General features: G+C 52.9%; 1 protein-coding gene across 2 annotated transcripts; it reads left to right on the forward strand.

Moving 5' to 3' along the window:
- Nucleotides 1-382: 382 nt before the first annotated feature.
- On the forward strand, nucleotides 383-12256 carry IRF8 (interferon regulatory factor 8). Of its 2 annotated transcripts, none has more exons than XM_068955381.1 (9): nucleotides 383-505; nucleotides 4417-4591; nucleotides 5713-5896; nucleotides 7325-7413; nucleotides 7949-8060; nucleotides 8515-8562; nucleotides 9401-9787; nucleotides 10408-10523; nucleotides 11063-12256. In XM_068955381.1, exons 2-9 carry the CDS (start codon nucleotides 4418-4420, stop codon nucleotides 11237-11239), a joined length of 1287 nt encoding a protein of 428 aa, XP_068811482.1. In that variant the 5' UTR covers nucleotides 383-505; nucleotide 4417; the 3' UTR covers nucleotides 11240-12256. The 2 variants fall into 2 exon arrangements, with proteins under 2 accessions (XP_068811482.1, XP_068811481.1); XM_068955380.1 differs by lacking the exon at nucleotides 383-505 and adding an exon at nucleotides 3247-3502.
- The last annotated feature ends 6887 nt before the right edge of the window (nucleotides 12257-19143 follow it).

Here is a 19143-nt window from a genome sequence, read left to right on the forward strand (position 1 = left end):
GTGTGTCATCTGGTGATCCCAAAAATAAATAATAATTGGGAGGGGGGAGGGGGGAGACAGCAAAGCCCCGAACCCAGGCGGCAGATAGCCTGAAAGCTCTGCAAACGGCCCGGGCGGGGGTATAGGCACCGCAGGTAGCACTGCAAAGGGCCGTGGAGGTTTTGGTGCGGGCGCGCGGATAGGAGGCAGAAGAAATGCCTCCTAGCGGGTAAGAGCGGGGGGTGCCCGACGGGGCGGTGAGGGGCGGTGCGGTGCGGGTCCGCGCCGTCGAGGCCGCCCCCGCGCCGGCGCCCAAGCCTGATTTCTCGGAAAGGCGCGCGCTGCGGAGAAAGCGCCGGGCACCGCGCGCTCGCCATTGGCCGGCCGGCCGGGAGGGCGGCTCGCCATTGGCCGGACGGGCGGCGAAGGCGGGGCGGCCGCGGGCCCGCCCCCTGCGCCCCTATAATGCGGTGCGGACGCCCCGGCCGCGGGCGCTGGTGCGGTGCGGAGCGAGCGGAGCCGGCAGGTAGCGGCCGGGATCGGGGCCCCCTTCTTTCCCCCTCCCCCCCCCAACTGCCGCGGGTCTGGCAGCCCTGGGGACTCGTGTGAGGGATGCCGGGGACAGGGGACCCAGAGGAGGGGATGCGAGCTTGTAGGGACACAAGGGATGTGGGGTGCTGAGTGCTTGGGGGTTGTGAGATGTCGGGCGCTCGGGATGCGTGAAGTTGGGATGTGGGGCACTGGAGGTGCATGAAATGGGGTTGTGGGGCATTAGGGGATGCAGCTGGGGATGCACAGAATTGGAGTGCAGGGCGCTTGGAATGCATAAAATGAGGATGTGGGACATTAGGGATGTGCAAAATTGGGTTGCATGGCACTGGGGTTGCACAAATGAGGTTGTGGGGCATTAGAGTTGCAGCTGGGGATGTGCAAAATTGAGGCACTGGGACTGGGTGAAATGTGGATGCAGGGTGCTGGGGACACGGGGGCTGCAGGCTGGTTCCTGCAGTCCTGTGTGGGGAGGGGAGGCCTGTGACTGCTTGGTGCTGAGTGGTGCAGGGATCCTGGGCAAAGCCACCCCAGGGCCAGCTGGGAAGGACAGGATGCAGCCGGAGCATGGGCTGGGGAGTTAGCTCTGGCGCAAGGTCCAGGGCTATGCTCTGTGGTTGGGGAGGGGGCAGCGAAGCAGCAAAGGACCCGGGGCTGCAGGGATGGATGCAAACTGCCACCCTAGTCTTGCTGGGCATTGCGTGGAGATGGGGCAACACAGGGTGGCGGAGCCTTCCTCCCCGGCCCTCCGGCGGGGCCGGGCTCCAGCAACGCCACCGGGGCTCTGCTTTGGGCTGGCGGCAAGCAAGCGGCGTGCCGGCACCAGGTGGGCTCTGGGCGATGCAGGCACTGCCTGGGGAAGGCAGGTACGATCGCGTCTGGGAAGCCAGCGGTCAGGCCTTGTCACGCACCTTGTGTCGCAGGCGTTGGTGCCAAAGAGCTTGCCTAGCCTTTTGGCAAGGGGAAATGGAGCCCTGTCCTCTGCCAGTGATGGAAACAAGTCAAAATGAAGGGTTTAGGAAATACCCATTTGAATGGGAGTCTCTTCTAATTCATCCCGTTTTCTAGAAAGCATAACTCGGAGTGAGTTGTTTGGTGCGAGAAGCCCACTGCGAACGGCCTGTAGCTCTGGGTAGATGCTCCTGTGGGCGCTTTGGGGCACCGGGTTCCTGAAGGGGCCACTGGGACATGGAGCTGTGCCCCCATGTCGCTTTGGCTGTTGATGTTGGGAGCCTGGAACGTGGCCGTGTGCTTGCCCCTAAAAGCAGGGGCCAACCAGCCCCTAAAGGGCAGGGGCGGTGCTGGAGCTTCTGGCAGCGAAGCTGGTGGTGCCTGTGATTGCGCAGGAATAGGGTGGCCAAGATGGAAAAATGGACATCGGTAGGTGCTTTGCTGATGGGAGCCTTGGGCAGGGCAAGGTCCAGGTCCCAGGCTGTGCCGAGAGCGTCCTGGGAACATCCTGCTCCTCTCCCTGCCCCATGGGGTAGCTATTAAAAAAAAAAAAGGGGGAGGGGGAAGGGGATGAGGGGGATAGAGTCCCCTAACACTTAGAGAAGGAGAAAACTAAGCAACTCAAAGCCACAGGCCGGGTGGGTGGGGAGAGCGTGCCTCCGACTTGGAGCATTGTTAACCTACTTTACCGCTAGTGATGCGTCTCTGGGCCCTCCCAGTGCTGGGAATCTCCTGACTTCTCCCAAAGGCCCGGAGGGTTGGCGGAGGGACGCTCCTCCACGTCCCAGGGCTGCTCAGCTGGCGATGCTGGCTGGGGTGTGTGCTGCAAATTGCTTTTACATGATTGCTAGGTCCTGGACGTGGTCCGTGCTGTGAAGTCCCTGCAGGTCTTGCTGTGATGGGGGGGCACCTGGTCAGGCTGGGTTTGATGCTTTGCTTCCAGCTCAGTAACCTGGGTGCGCTTTTCTTGCGGGCTCTCCATAGCTACGTAGTCACCTTTGCTCCAAACGAGCCCAAGTCTGCAGAAAGGGTGGCTCTGTCTCACGGGTCTGTCTGTCCGTGGGCCTGCCGTGCTCGAGAGGATGTGGTTGTGTGACCCCAGGCGCCTTGGTGTGTGCTACCCGCCGTGCTGGACCGGCGGCCGCCCTGGAAACGCAGCCCTGAAGCACCTTCCCGGTCAGAGGGGACCTTGGCCACGAAACTGCTGCTTTGGGCAGGATGTGCGTGTGTAATGGGGAGGAGGATCTCGGGACAAATATGCTCAATTTTTGTTGACTTTGAGCGTGCAGAGCAGGTAGACTTGGGACCTCCTTGGTGCTTTGCAGCTGGTTTGCACTGCGGGATCAGGGCAGGTTTTAGGTGTTTTGTTTCTCCCTTTTCCTATCTGTCTTGTGCAAAGTCAGCTCTGAAGAGCTGGTACGTGAGCTCTTTGCGTACTGGCAAAGCCGACCCTCAACACCGGCGTTGGCTGAGGCGCAGCTGGCTCGAAGCTGGCAGCGCGATCGGGTGGCACCGGGCTGGGGACGCCGGTCGCCTTCAGTACAGCGCTGGGGCTGGAGTCCTGCGAGCAAGAGGAAACTCAGCTGCTAAGTATAGCACTGGGCTGCGTGCAGAAAAATGAGCTGACTCTGAAGTCCTCGCTGCTTTTGCTTTGAGTTGTGACTTAATCCTACTTCCCCCCCCCCTCCCCGCTAAAAGGGAGGGGGTTGCATGGGATGTGGGGGGATCTGATGCAGAAATCCTGCCCTTTGGGCCACTGCAAGAGATGCTAAAGGGCAGAGTGTGCCGATAGCTTAGAGCACTTGGTTTCTGTCTCTTATGGACCTAAATGGCCATCCACCCCAGGACAGTCTGTGCAGCGTCACTTGTTTAGGTGACAGCACAACCAGGCTCTTTAATTTCTGGCTCTGTAGCTCATGCACGACATGTCACACAGCCAAAAAAATGAGTAAACAGAGTCATTTTGTTTTCTGCGACCGGAGCACATGGGCTTTGATCAAAGGAGCTGGGAAAGGAATTTAAAGTAATTCAGATGAAGAAAAAAGAAATCCTCCAAAAATACAGCATGCTATTGTTGCCATGCCTACGCCGTCTCAAATAGAGGCGCTTTTCAGCAGCGCTTCTGGAGGGTCTGAACGGGCTGCTTGGGGCTTTCATCGTCTTCCTTATCTCTCTTGCAGGCGCTTGTCCAGCGCGAGGGGAGGAATTATCACATCAAAGATGCCATGCGGAAATGCTGGCGGGCCGCGTGCGTGGCTGCCGGCACGGGGAATTCCAGCTGCTGTTCTTGGTGTGCCCGAATCCGGGGAAACGGATACCAGCGAGCATGGCTGTCCCGGCCTCGGGCTGTCCGGGAGGGCTTTGGGGCAGATGATGGCCCTGCAGAAAGCTGTTTTCCAGGAGGGGAGGGTGCTGCTAAGGGGCTATTAGAAGCCGCTTGCAGAGATACTGCCTATATATATATAGGCAGTATTTTTTTCTCCTTAAAAAGGAGGGAAGCTGTAAGCAGCCTGAAGCTGTTTGTTGCTGCAGGCGTTGCTATTTCCAGGTGCAACCATGATGGACTAAAGCAGAGTGTGGTCACTTGTACCAAAATTGCTTTGCTGCTTTTTTTTCCCCCCCTCTCCTGGAAATCGCATTGCCGTCTGCAGGCTCTCTAGCAGGCTGATCCCCTGCTCTGGTGGCAGGGACTGCTTGTAGTCATGTTGGCTAAAAATACATATCAACATGGTAAAACACATCCGTACCCTAGTTCTTTCTAGAGAAACATGGAAATGTAGTAGCTCTTTTCCAGTGCTAACGGATAAGTCACTGTGTCTCTGTGCGGTTTTCCGTGCCACGGTAGCACCGTTGGGGCTGGGATAGTAGATATCCCCGCATAACGAGGTGGGATTACTCGGGGTGGTTTAACAGATGCCGGCGACGTCTCGCTTCCAGGATGTGCGACAGGAACGGCGGGAGACGGCTCCGGCAGTGGCTGATTGAGCAGATCGACAGCGAGCTCTACCCTGGGCTGATCTGGGAAAACGAGGAGAAAACCATGTTCCGCATCCCCTGGAAACACGCTGGGAAGCAGGATTACAACCAGGAGGTGGATGCCTCTATTTTCAAGGTAGGGCAGGATGGCTGATCTTGTTTTCTTGATCCCTGTGTGCCGTGATGCTGTTTTTTGTTGCTGACGGACTTGCCTTTGGCCGGTGATAAACATCCTCAGTTTCTGCAGATTTTGCAGATTTGCTCCTTCCAGGAGATGCCTCGCCACGTCCCGTTATGTGGGAATGAATCTCCAGAGGGCTTGTGTGGGGGTTGTTTGGATCTTTTCTGGCAGCTGCCTGATTTGGATTCATTTTCAGCATGTTCTCATTCTGGTCTGCTGTGAGGAGGAGCTGAGTATGCTCTTTTTGACCTGGTCTAATCTTCCCACGAGACTTTTTGAGGAAAGAATGGATCGACAAAAAGGCCTTAGGGGAAGGAAGGAAGGGTCAGCTTTCCTCGGGTGGAGAGACTTTATACTTTGGGGAGGGGGGAAACTGGAAAAGCCTTTCTTGAACCCAAAAGGTCAAAGTCTTTTGCAGGAATCCCCTTGCCTTCTACTTGCATCTCTAAATGTCTCCCCTAGCAGGTGGAGCTGTCTTTCAGGGCAGTAACAGCTAATTCAGGGCTAGTTCAGGAATGCCGAGCTATGAAGACAGCAAGGCTGTGTTGAATTCAGACATCTGAATATATGTGTGTGTATGTAAAAGTCTTCATTATTTGGTGGGAAAATGTATTTTCCCATTTTTTCCCCTCCTCTCTACCAAAAATTCAAAGAGCATTCGAATCTTAAAATAAACCAGCCTTCACTTACTACTTGGAAGCTGGGAAATAGACGTTTATTCTGATTTTAATTTGGATGTTAACAGATCGTGAAAACCATCACTACTTCAGATGGGTTTCCTTGTATCCCAGACAGCTTTCCCTCATCTGTCAGTGCAGGGGTGAAGTCATGTGTTACAATCCTGGCTCTAGTTTAAGCTGTGGTATAAAAGGCACTGGGCTAAATCTGGCTCACTTAGGCTGGCATAATTGTTTGGCAGAGATTTGGAGCATACGACTTAATGTCTAAGCTCTCTGGGGCTTTTAAATCTGAGTGCAAGAACCTCTGCTTCCAAAGCATAGAGGCACGTCCAAGCCAGTTAGCCCTCGGCGTTCAAATCTGCTTCTTCAGCTCTGGGCTTTGTGCTTTGCTCCTAGGCCTGGGCCGTCTTCAAAGGCAAGTTCAAAGAAGGTGACAAAGCAGAGCCAGCCACCTGGAAGACGCGGCTCCGCTGTGCCTTGAACAAGAGTCCTGACTTTGAGGAGGTGACAGACAGGTCCCAGCTGGACATCTCTGAGCCCTACAAGGTCTACCGGATCGTCCCAGAGGAAGAGCAGAAGTGTAAGTGTCCAGATGTGGGACTGACCCGAACGTCAGTTTGCAGCTGGGACAGGCCACAGCTCTCCTGCAAGTAACCGCAGGCGAAAACAGAAGTGGCCTCTTGCTGCTGACCTACATTTAGGCACTGAGCTGTGCTTCCTGGGCCGGGTCTTGCTCTCGCACCCCTGTGCTTTGGCCCCGGCACCTGGGGATGTGCCTGGCATCGCCACGTCGGCTGGCAAGGAAGGACGTGCTCTCTTTCCCTAAGAGCTGATCCTACCTGGAGTATCGCGTGAGCTCCTGTCCTGTAAGGATTCAGATGCTACTTGTCAGCAAAGAGAAAAGGAGAAAAGCCCTTGCTGAGATGTAAAGAGCCTCCCTGTGGGCTGCTGCAGAGCTCGGGATCCATCTCTCGCTCCATCTCTGCTGTCCCAACCTCATGATCGAACCTCTTCCTAGATAGACTGTCTCGAGCCTTGGAGGGCTCAGACTGTGCCTCCTCTTCAGTCTCCATCTTCTCAAATGAAAGAAAGATGGGGGAATGCCACCTGTGAGCCACAAACTGGGCAGCCAGGCAAATGCTCCTGCGTGCTACTCCTTTGGTGGCATTGGCATGTTGTAGGGGCAGAGCTGAAGTCCTTCCTCCAGTGAGGTCTCTGAGCCCCAATGCTTTGTCCTTCCCCTCATGGTGCCTCCAAACTGCTTTGGGAGGATGCAATCTATGCAATAGAATAAATGCAATTAAATCCCTTCCCCTTTGCCCAGTAGTGACAGCAGTGATTAGAGTAACAGCAGTTGAGCGGAGAGCAGTTGTTGCTGCGATGTCCGGTGTGGTGCAGGCTGCACTAAGTATATCTTTATTTGTGGTTAGGTGTGTGTGCACTTTTCTCTTTTAAAGTAAAAACTTCTTTTTAAAAAAAAAAAAAAACCACCATACTCATTGCCAGGAAATCTCCCTTTAGCATTTTGGTCTTTTTTCAGTCGCATTCACATGGGGGGCTCAGGGCTTTGCGCAGTATGCAAATGGCATGTCAGGTTGCTACCGACAGCACACAGAAAAAGGAGAAGCAGCAGCACCTCCTGTCTCTAGGGTGCACAGAAAAAACTCGGTGCCATCACCAGCTCTGTCCCCATTGCTGAATTCGACCGACCTTGCTGCTCGTCACAGGGAGACCTTGCACTGGTGAAACCACTCGCGGGCTGGTTTCTGGGGGAGTCTGGCCCTGAAAGGCAGCTCCAGCTGGAGCAGGGGCCGGGCAGGAAACTGCCCAGCCCCAGTGAGCTGCACCCAGGCGATGTTACGGGGCACTGGGTTGCTGTGGTTCTCGGTTTCATAACTTTCACAGGGTGAGCTTTTTCTAAAACCCAGTGATGACGCGAGCAGCTGGCTCCGCGTTGGATCGCTGTAAGGGCGGGATGCCGTTGCTGAAGCTCTGTACTTCTTTCCAGGCAAAATAGGCATCATGAACGGGAACAGCTTGACTGAAGTCACGGACATGGACTGCAGCCCCTCTGCAATAGATGACCTAATTAAAGAGGTAAGTCATCACGGCCCCTGGAGACCTTTTTGACCAGGAAAGGATGGACAGCCAAGTTTCTCGATGAAATGTTGCCTTTCTAAAGTGAAATCTGTGGAGACTTTTTGGAATTGGAATAGCCCGAAATGCTGTCTTACAGCTACAATGGTGGTATTCATTCGTGTAAGTGAACACAAGGCCTCAGGACAGTTACCCATGAATGGACTGTGCTTTCAATTTGCATTTGGGTTGGCAAGACATTCACTGGGGAGACAGAGGGCGTTTTCATAGCTCTGTTCCCCTTCGTCGTGGCGTAACACTGGGCCAGTTCTGCTCAGTGTTATCTGGGGATACAGCCTGGGGATTCCCAAACTCCTCCTTTCTAACCAAAAGCATTCATCAGTGCCTTAAACTCTGTCCTCCTTGCTTTGCCTTTTGGACCCCTTTTCAGGGACTGCTGGCCCCCATGAGCGGCTCAGGGCAGATCAGTGACCAAAAGCCTGCTTTGGCTTGGGCTCTGTCTGGCTGATCTAACGGGCTTCTCTCCCTGCTCCAGCCCCCCTGCGTAGATGAATACTTGGGTATCATCAAGAGAAGCCCCTCACCTCCTCAGGAGACTTGCAGAAACCCCCCAATACCAGACTGGTGGGTGCAGCAACCCAGCCCTGGTAAGTAGCCGGTAGCTTGTGCAGTGTTTAATGGGACCGAGCTTCCTGTCCGGGGGAGCCACTGCCAGAGAGAAAACACAGTGCAGTAAGACAGGCTCCCTCTAGACAGCAGCTATGTTTTATCTTCCTTTCCATCTTTCAGTTTATTAAGAATGCTTACAGTATTAACTGTGAATGTTGCTGTCGGTACAAGAGACCTGGTAGTGCAATACTCCTTGCACAGGATTAAATCCACCCTAGCGTGTTCACTGGTATCTCCTGAGCAGGAACAGGGAACCCTGATGAGCACGAGGCTCCCAGGGAGAGAAATGCTGGTGGGGAGGGGGGGGTCGGTGGTGCCAAGCAGGACTTGGCATTTGGGAAAGGCAGGAAGGTGTGTGTGGGCTCTAGGGAGGAAGCCCCCTCCCTAGAGCTGGGCACATGGGCACAGTTCTGTTTTTTTTTCTGCCAACAGCTTTGCCCCTGATGAATGGATACTCTGGCTATGAGCAGCATCATTCAGGTAAGACAGCTCCTGTTGCCCTGCTTTCTCTGCTCGGTTGCACACTGGCCATCAAATACCTTTGGGCAGCTTGGTTCCCCCCTTTGCACACGCAGGTGTGATGGCAGAAGGTGGCTCTGCTAACTCTGCTCCCTGCCCAGGGGGACTCTGCACTGGCTTTGGGGGTGCTTGAGTATTTGCAGGGTCTGCAGGCTGAGCGGGGACACGTTCCACTGCTGCTGGGGTGTCCTGCAGCCATGGCACCCATGCACGGGACTGACCCAGGACACTGGGGTCAGTTGTGCCTTTGACTTGGAGATTTGCCCACAGCAGGGGAAGTGTGGAGTGAAAGCAGCAGGACAAGAGGATTTTGCTGAATGCCACCTGCAGCATGAGGGGTTGCTGTAATCCCTGTTGCTCTAACCACTACACCATCCTTCCTATGGGTCAGATTGGCAAGTCAATGGTGTTCAGCTCTTGCACATAGCGGCTGCACTTATTACATAAAATGATTTAGGCTCCAGTCATCTACCCAAGCTGTACATCAATGGAGTAGATGGGAAGAGAGGCAAAACTAGGGGAAGTGAGTATTACCTGGGCAAATATGGTACCATGTCAAAAGCTGACATCAGCCGGGAGAAAGGGGTTCAGTAACCAGAGCTCTCACTTGCTGATCAGTCCTGCTATAAGGCTGAAAGCAAGAGGAGATGTCCTCTAGCAAGTAAGAGGTCTCCTCCAGTGAGTAAGACCTGCTCCCAGGAAATGCTGTTCCTCACAGGATTTGGGCCTTGCAGCTGAAGCTCAGGAAGGGTTTGGTTACTCCTCTTCATAGGCTGTGCCTATGCACATCTCCTCACAGGTTACTCCCAGATGGTGATCAGCTTCTATTATGGAGGGAGGCTGGTTGGCCACATCACCACCTCTTACCCTGAAGGCTGCCGGATCTCGCTCAGCCAGCCCTCTAGCCACAGTGAGAAGCTCTATGCCCCAGATACCCTGGAGCATGTGAGGTTCCCGTCGGCTGAAGCGATCCAGAACGACCGCCAGAAGCAGATCACAAAGAAGCTCTTTGGGCACCTGGAACGAGGCGTCCTGCTGCACAGCAACAAACAAGGCATTTTCATCAAGAGGCTGTGCCAAGGCAGGGTCTTCTGGAGCGGGAACACCATGGTGTACAAGGACAGGCCCAACAAACTGGACCGGGATGAAGTAGTGAAGATATTTGACACCAACCAGTTCTTCCGAGGTTTGTAGAAGCATTTCCCCTCCCTGTTTCTCTTCATCCACTCCAGGGTAGGGGTTTTTGTTGTTTTCCTGCCCTAGTGATCCTGCTAGTGTTGGCAGGGAGGCAGAGCTCAGCTCAGCTGCGAAGGTGCTGTTGATGGCTCTTCTACTGGCTGAGGGACAACCCTGATGGCTCTAACCGCTGCACTGTACTTCCTAATGCTGAAGTCCACGAGCCTGGGCATGTGGGGCCAAAGCATCTGGCCCAAAGTGTCCAATGTTTGCTCTTAAAATCCTTGCTTGGCTAAATAACCTTAGGGAAGTAAATCCTCTGGCTGCCCCAGGTGAGCCCTTTGCCTTGGAGCACTTGAAGTTATCGGAATCCAACACTGCTGGGTTAACCAGGGGTGTCTGATACTCTGGACAAGTAGTTATTTCATACCAGAAAGGAACAATCTGGTGTATGAAGTGTCACCAAATTCCTCATGGGTGGAGACTGCACGAAAACAAGCTAATTTCTTTTGAGCAAGCTGACAGGTTTCTTCTGTGGCAGGATGCGTTCGGTTCCCTAAGGTGTGCGGTTGGGTAGCAGATGCTCACAGCTGTGCTGGGTGACTTCCAGCTGTGCTCTTCTCCTCGCAGAGCTGCAGCAGTATTACAACAACCAAGGCCGCTTCCCAGAGAGCAGAGTCATGCTGTGCTTTGGAGAGGAGTTCCCAGACGCAGTGCCGCTGCGGTGCAAGCTCATCCTTGTTCAGGTGCGGCAACGCTTTGAGAAGAATGCCCTTGGGAGCTCTGCTCCTGATGCCTAGCTATGTTTTCTGCCGTTTTTTGAGCTGTATTGCTCTCTTTGGTGGGGCTGGAGCTGGGGCTGGGCCCGTGGGAGTTACGGGCCATTTGGGTGCCTAAATTGGTGGAGTAGTGGGTGGAGCATGAATATTATACAAAGCCTCCTGAGAGGTGCTTGGGCTGCTCTTTCTGAGACCCCTTGGACCATCTGGTTAGATCACATTGGCGAACAAAGCCCCAAGATGGCTTGCAGTTTAAAAAGCTTTCCTAAACTACTAGGAGATCTATTCAGTCTCCCTTCACCCTGGTCCCGCTCCTCCCTGCCTGACTCCCACGTACTCATCACTTCTCGCCTTGGTCAGCTCAGCTGCATCTCTCCCACCTCTTACACCCTCCTGACTGGCTCGGTGGAGTGTGGATGGAGGCAATGGGAGATGCTTCAAGATGCTGCTCTTGGTTCAGTGTCTTCATGCTTGTGTGGTTCCCCCCCCCCCCGCCCCCGCTGCAGGTGGAGCAGCTGTGTGTCAGGCAGGTGGTGGAGGAGGCTGGCAAGACCTGCAGCAGCAGCCCCATGCTCCCCATCGCAGATGAGGCGCAGCACGACCAAGTGTACAGGATCTTCCAGGACATCTGTGGGACGCACCAGCGTCCGCTCTTCCGAGAAAATCAACAGATTGCAGTCTGAGCCCCCTTCTCAATAGACGTGATACGGCTGTTCGGGTTAATCTAGGCTCAGTTCCATTAGTGCCTAAACTCCTTTTGGAAAGTGTCCTCTGGTTCTTGTCACTCTTTGCTGTTCCAGTCTAGAGTCTGTATAAACACAGCAGTAAAAATTGTTATTTGTGAGTTGGATCCCCAATGTCAGGTCTGTTATCAGTAAACTGTCTTTTGCACCAAACGAGATGGTCCTCATGTCACTGCCTATAGCTGATGGCAAGGGACGGAGAAGAGCGTCGAGCTGTGTGGGATCTGAGCTAGCAGGGCTTTGCGCTGCCTCTGTTATTTGCAAGTCAGGCAGAACTGAAAATCAATAGCTGTAACAACCTGCCCTGGTCTGCAACTTGGACCTGGCTGAGAATATAAATTTGGAAGGAGGTGACTCCTGGAAAAGCTTTAAAATGCTCAAGTTTAGAAAATTCTTCCCAGAAATCAGTTTTTCCCAAAGGGTTTGCAATACTGCTGATAGAATATAAGGTATGCCTTCCAAGGAAAACTTCCTAAAAGAAATTCCTATTTGTTATTTTTGCTATGAGATTTATATTTTTGTCTGTAATATGGAAGTACTTTGAAATTTGGAAACCAATGCAGAGATTATATATGTAAATGTTGGGTATAAGAACATAGGAGTTTTAATTCCTCTAGCCAGAGGAATTAAGTAAGAGTTTATATAAATATATATATATATATAATATCTTTTATGTTAAAGATCTCGGCATAGTGTTAATAGGTTGGCTTCACTCTCCAAAACGCGTGTGTTGGTCTCTCCCAAGCATGAACAGGCAGCAGCGTCCATGTGTAAATCCTCATTAACATGCTTTCTGTGCGTGTGGCTAGGACGTGGGGCTTGTGCCTTGCAGCTGACGGCAAACCAGGACCGTACATGTGGTGTTGCTAAGGCTGCCTATTTATTTTATGCCTGAGTTTTGTTAAATGTTTTTGTAATTTTTTTTATCCTGCTGCAATTAAAGTGCTATATTTTGTATTTCTCTTGCAATGTTTTTTTATTGCAATAAGTGAAGTGCCAAATCTGAGGAGAGCTGGCATGTCTGACTCACTTCTGCCTCAGTTTCCCCTGTGGCTGGGCCTGTGCTAAGCCTCTGCGGTGAGATGCTCTTGACTCTATCCTACTCTGTAACTGCTCAGCTTCAGCTCAGGGGCAGGAGATGATGCTATAATGCAGCTTGAGGGAGGAAAAAGGGTATCACTTATGGGGCCCTCATTCAAAGGAGTGTGAAGATAGGGCCATGCCCATCTCCTACATCTCTTGACCCCGTTGTCCTTTGCTCATGGCCATGATGGCCCAGGCCATGGTGCTTTGAGGACCTGGGAAGGGGACAGTTACTTACAGTCCTGCTGGAAGACATACAGTCGTTTTTGTCCCTATGTTGCCTGCTGGAGCTGTAACCCACCGTCCTCACAACCTGCCTTTCTCATAGGCCCCCAAAGACCAAGTCTTGTGCAAGGGGTGGTTGGGGAGGTCTTGTTTGGGTGGAACCAGGAGTTATTGGCAAAAAGGAGCCTCAACCTTGGAGAGGTGCTAAAGTCTGTAGTGTACTGGGGAGGCTGAGCATCTGCTCATCAGCTGCCTTGATTTGAAGCCTGCTTTGGGCTGAGGCCCTGGGAAGCTTAGGAAGGCTGGCAGGACCATGCTTGGTGTGTCCCCTGCCCCCTGTGAAGGACAAGCAGCAATACCGGCCTCCTTCCCCTTTGGCCCAGGGCTGTAGACGGCTGCTGTGTGTGTTCCGCTTTGCCTCAGCCCAGGGGGCAGCCTGTATGATGGGACCCTGGCACCCAAGAGACAGTGTAAGCCAGTGCTTGTGGTCCACAGAGATCTGAGTGTCCTTAGCAAGTGCTGAGTCACCATCACGCTGAGGAGATGGATGCAAAGCTGTCCTCCTCTGCTTGGGTACCAAAGCAAACCAGCCCTTTCCTGCTACCTTTAGCCTTTTTTTTTAATTAATGACAGAGATCTTCCCCAAGCAAGAATGTGTGGTCATGGGACAACTAAGTTGGGAGGACTCTGGTTGATTTCAGCTCACCTCTGTTCCAGCAGGTTGCCCCGATTCCTGGCTTTCTAGCCTTTTTTGGGATAAGCAACTCTCAGCTTTCCCAGTGAAACATCTCTGAAATAAGTGTTCATCTCTCATGAGACTTGAAGCTGACTCCTCCAGGTTAAGCAGTTATAGCTGCTCTCTTTTCCCCAGTCCCAAAGCATAGTGGACATCACAACTTATCTCCTGGCACTCAAGAAGCACTCTGAGATGGGAAAACCCTCGGCTCAGACTTTCCCGTGCAGGCCAAGTAAGCGCTGTGCGGGGCTCTCCCTTCCCAGGAACGTCTGTGCGTTAGGGCTGAGGGCAGACTTGCATCCCAAGCTGTCCTGGACCCGATGTCCTGTGGTGCGGGACCCCTTGAGCAGGGCTGTCCTGCAGAGTCCTGCCAGACCCTGCAAGGCGGGGATTTGTGCTATGGACCTCCTGCTCTGTGGCCAAGTTATCCCACCACGTTGGTGGGATGCTCGTGGGTCTGTGCACATCCCTTGCAAGTGCTGCGGAACATGGCCTTGTTGCTTGTGAGAAGAGCTGGCTGCAGACCATGATTTCTGTGGCCGCAGCACTATCCCCAGTGCTCTTAAGTCCCCCAGCTCCCGTTACTCGTGGCAGGTCTGGCTTACAGGATGTGTGTGATGGAGGTGGGCAGTGAGGGAATGCACCTTGCGGGTGCCCGGGGCAGAGCACCTTCGATGTTTGCATTTCAGTCTTTCCCTGTGCCTCCTTAGGCCCGTCGTGATGTCTCCCTCAGGGTTTAATCCTCTTTCGGTCCCTGGCGCTGCCTCAAAAGTAGCTCGCTGAGAGCTCAGTAGATTTGCATATAACACGTCTTTGCTTCCACCCAGGTCAAACTAATGCAGGGAGCAAAAACATGAGAAAGAGGGCCAGCCTTTCCCCTTTATTGTAAGCTCTTTGGGCAAACCACCCTGCTCTGTATTGCTCATCCCTCCCACGGGGTTATTTGTCCCTCGGAGCTGCCTGGTGCGTGAGGAAGCGTCATTCCTGCGCAGGTGGCTCCAGCCCTGAGTCCTCCTCCGCTGTGGGCGGCGGGCAGAGGTGGTGTGGCGGCGCCGCCGCCAGCGCCTGGCTGCAGTGGAACAAAGCGTGCCCACTTGTGAAACACATGACGGCCTGCAGACTGAAACACCAGAAACACCACTTGCGGTTTCCACAGATGGCCTGGAACAAGTCCTTCCTCAGAAACCACCATATTGTGCTTGCCTGGAGCCACCTGCTATGTATTCAGGGCTCTTTCAATTTCCACCCCAAGACCGCTGAGAAGCAGTTGGGAGCCAAGGCACCTTTTGGCGGTCCAGGCTGAGCTCGTTATTTTTAGCATTCCCATAGTGCTTCAGAGCCCTGAGCTCGGTCTAGGACCTCTGCTGAGCAGACATGGTGCCCATCCCAAACGTCTTCCAGGCCGGGTCCAAGAGGAGCTAGCTGGTGGCCCTAGGGCAACCAGGAAGGAGACTGCGGCACAGGAGTAGTCATTCTGATGGATGGTGACTTCAACGCGCTGAGCAGTGCGGGGTTTTCCCTCCTGAGTTGTAAGTTTGAGGAGAGTTTTAAGGATAACAAGGTAATTTCTATGATTGCAGGCAGGGGCTCAGGTAGCATGTGCGGTAAGGCAGGGTTCGTGCTTAACGTCTGGTCCAAGCTGGGCTTTGCTGGCTTGGCTCCAGTCCCAAAACCTGATGTGTGAAACGCGTCCAAGGTTTATGCTCACTCACAAACAAAGGACCAGCTGCTCAGGCAGACGGGAGCAGATTTCAAGGTAACCGTGCCAGACTGCACAAAGCAACGCTCTGGCCCACACTTCCAGTGGCCTTTGTAAATACTGGGGGGAATTTCTGCAGATCTCATACTTTTGCCACAAAGAGGGGCTTAACGAATCCTGGTCCAGGTTGCTGTTAATAGGGGAAGCCCTGAGGCGTAGGAAGGTAAGAGCTTTATCCAGGTTGTCCCTGCCAATGCCGCTGGTTAGCGCCAAACCCGGGATAGGCTCTGCGCTCCCTGCCTGCCAGGCTGTGCCATCCAGCTGGGCAAAACCATGTATCTGAAGGGAAGAGACCCATCGCTTCCACCTGGAGCTCCTCCAAACTACTTTGTTTAATCCTCACAGCCTCCTTTTGAGTGCATCCAGCCCAGACCTCGTTTCAGATGAGAAGGCCCCAGGCCGTACCAGGTGAGCGGGGCACGGGGGCAGGCCCTTGGGGGTGCCTGCTGTCCTCACCACAGGTGCTTGTCGTCCCCGGGACCACGCAGACCTGAAAGCAGTGTGTGCATCCCAGCCACCCAGTCCTGAACCTCGCCTGGCCCAGAGGCAGCGCTGATGAGATGCTCAGTGCAGCTGCACTGAACCTTAGTGGTTTTGGGCTACTGGGGGTTCAAATACTTTCGTTGGTTTCTGTTCACTTGGGTTCTCCTTTATGGCTGCAGCAAAGTGAAACCTCCATGCCTCCTGTCTGCTCTTCTTCATCCGTGGCTCACCATTGGCAAGTCTGGACAGCAGCCCTGTCTTCTCCAGCTGAGATCCCTTCCTCAAGTCCTGGGGATGTAGATCGCCCTTCAGCTAGCACCCCCAGCACAGGCTGCCTCTGCTCCGCTAGCTGATTCCCCCCCAGTGAAACAGTTTCTGGGGTAGCCTGGATGCCAGAGGCTCAAAACAGTGTCCCTCCCCAAAACACTTCTTACTGGTCCAAGCATGGTTTCCAGGCGTCCTGAAGCAGGTGTTTGAACTGGAGCAGTTATGTGATTAAACTCCCTTCTGAAGTGGAAATATTTCCTTGCTTCCCGGCAAGGCCCACCCAGTTCCTACTATGGCTTTGGAGACCCTGCAGCTCTTGGGGACAAGGGACAGTACTTTCTGGGAGCTTTCCATGCTAAACTCCTGCCTTTTGGAGTAGAAGGGCAGAGTAAAAGAACCACATATGAAGAAAAGAGGAACTTGGTTTCTGTGGAGGAAGGCTTGATCTTTTCCTTGCAGAAGATATATGATTCTCCTCATGGGTTTTTGGGAAGGAACAGTGTGCTTATCAAATCCTCATATTGGCCAGCGGAGAAGGGTGGACCAGGGTAGAAAAAAGGGGGAAATTATCTATTCTCCCCTTCTTTAAGGTCTTCTAGTTTAAAGACATCTATTCTGTGGGGTTCACTTGTGTGCTTTGATTTCTGGGTGCTGGAAAGGACTTGTGAAACGTTGCAGTCTCCCACCTGATGTGCTCACTGACTTGGGGAGTTATTTGAGTTCAAAGCCAACCCCACTCCTGAGATATGTAATGGCTGGGAGGCTGTTGCACCCTGCAGAAGCACTTGCTTCGGGAGAAAAAGAGCCTGGTTATTTGCTGTGGGGTTATCAGTCTTGTCTCTTAATGTTTTACCTGGTGTTTCAATAGATTCCCATGACCTATCCTTCAACAAAGGCAAAAAAAGAGCACACGTGTGGCTTCAGGAGCAGAATTCAGTGTCTGCAATCACAACCAGTTTCTACCCATCTGTACTACACACTTGAAGCACTGTATGAGGAGTTATATGGTGACAGATTTCTGAACAGACTCAGGGGGCTGGGGAGGAAGAAGCTAAGGTTTGGATTGAGAGCTCCAGTCCAGCCAGAGCTCCTGGGAATTAGTCCACCTAGTTCTGGAGAAACAGGAAAAGCTCCACAGCCATCTCCTTGCAGCTCTGGAGGCCAAGTGCTCTGTGCAAAGACGACCCCAATTCAATTGCAGATCCAAACTCACAGTTGAACTGCTCAGGAATACGAAATAAACCCGCTACAGCTGCTTCCTCCAACCTTCTGCTGCTTGGTTTGGGCCCCCACCGGCTCCTATAGGCGTTAGAAAACAAACAGTCACTTTTTATTTCTAGACACCAGGGTTTCCAACTGGTTTGATTGCTCAATGCACCATTTCAGCACAGCAGCCTGTCCACGGAGAGCATCTCTGGGCTCTTCCTGTGCGCGTGTTGTAATATGGGAAGCACCCTCCTTCTCATGGTCAACAACTGCAGAACATCTCCTCCTTGCCCACTGAAGGGCAGGAGAGCTGGTGGGGGGCTCGTACTCGCTTCTCCATGTTACAGCCCCTTGGCCAGTGTTAATTCCAAGGAAATCTCAGTGGTGTCTTGTGCAGGGAGTTTGAATGGACAATCCAGCTGTGTCTAAATGCCTCACTGGCATTGCACGTCCCAGGTGTCCCTGTTCCTTCATCACAAGGGAGTGCTGGATCTAGCAGTCCCATCTGACAGCATCGTCTGAAGGGTCCAGGGCCCCTTCAGGGTGGTGAGCAGGGACGGCCTCTGAAACAAGTACAAAGCAAGGCTCAAACTCATGACTCTGCATTGCTGTGCGACTCCTGCACCGGCCTCTGACTTAACCTTCCCAGGGTCTCCCTGGCTTTGCTGCCCATGCTGCTGAGATGTTTTGAGTGGTTTCTCACCCTTCGTCCGGCCTCCTCTGGGCAGCGTTGTTTGCTCCATAGGTATGTTTGATCTCTGATGCTGTTGTGAAGGGGGTAAGATTTCCTTGTTGGCCGTTTTGCCTGCTCCTCCCCTGCCTGCTGGCATGAAGTGGGTGACGATTCAGGCTGTGTGACTCTCCTTCTCGGCTTCAGTGCTGTTCATTGCTCTCCTGGTTTCTGGGGCATGTTCTGCACCAGAAAAAGCTGAGCTATCCCAGGCCACAGGCCACCACTGAAACAGGCTGGAGCCATCTTCGGCGAGGGCTTGAAGGATTTACAATGTTGCGCAAAGCAAGACTGCTCAGTACTTGAACTAGAACAAAGTGGCCATTTCAACTCATTCTTCCTTTGCATTTGCACTCACTTCATGGCTGGTGGGACTTGGTTCATGCAGCAGACCACAGCTCTCATAAAATCATACCCATGCAGGCAACGGGAAGAGCGGGGGGTCCGATGGCACCTCCTCAGCTCTGGGCAGCTCTGCCAGGGCTGGCCAAGAGGAAGGGAGAGGAGGCAGCAGGCAGAGCCGAGGGCGAGAAGCGCAGTCGTGGGAGCGGAGCCGGGGAGGAGTGGAGACTTGACAGCAGAGAGCTACATCTCACCTGGGGGAAGGGAGAGCCAAAACTCCAGCAAGGATGACAGCCACTTATTTTTCTTAAACCATTCTTGACAAATGACCTCTTCCTCCTATAAGTCTTTGCTGTAATACCAGATTCAAGGTCATAAAAACAGGCTCCACCCAAGCTGCAGCTGCAAAAATACACAGGGACGAGAAGATATACAGTGATACTTGTTTTGTTTTGTCAGACCTTTGGGTGTATTATGAGACCTAGTCTATGAAACCAAGGTCCAGGCTGAAATCCCCTCCCTTCCCCTCAGTTTGCATGTGCCAAATGTTGTGTCCCGCTTTGAGTCTATTTCTGGCGCATGCAATTTGCTTGCAATAACACAAACACCCTGATGCAACAAAGTGGCAGGAAGAATAAAATATAGTCAGATCACTTTCCCTGTCAGTCACAAAACAACCTGCTTGGATACCTGATATTCTGGACCTCTATTGTGTTTAGGAAAAGTAACAAGGAAGGGCTTTGACTCAGTCCTAACACATTCGTGAAAATAGGAAGAAAAAAAAGAACATTTCAGGCTGATGCAGAGCAATATCTTTGCAATGTGGAGATTAAAAAAATACCCCAAGATGGAGAGAAGTTCCTTTTCGCTCTTTCTCCCCCCAGTGCGTGAGCATAGCTGAAAATTTAGAGGAGTTTGTTCCAGTTCTTGCTGAGAGTAAATTCCCAGGGAATATATAAAGCATCCTTAGTAGTGCCAGTTGTTTTACAGGGAAAGGCTGAGAACTACAAGTT

Source organism: Struthio camelus, chromosome 10, assembly GCF_040807025.1.
Source record: "Struthio camelus isolate bStrCam1 chromosome 10, bStrCam1.hap1, whole genome shotgun sequence".
Classification (NCBI taxonomy): Eukaryota; Metazoa; Chordata; class Aves; order Struthioniformes; family Struthionidae; genus Struthio; species Struthio camelus.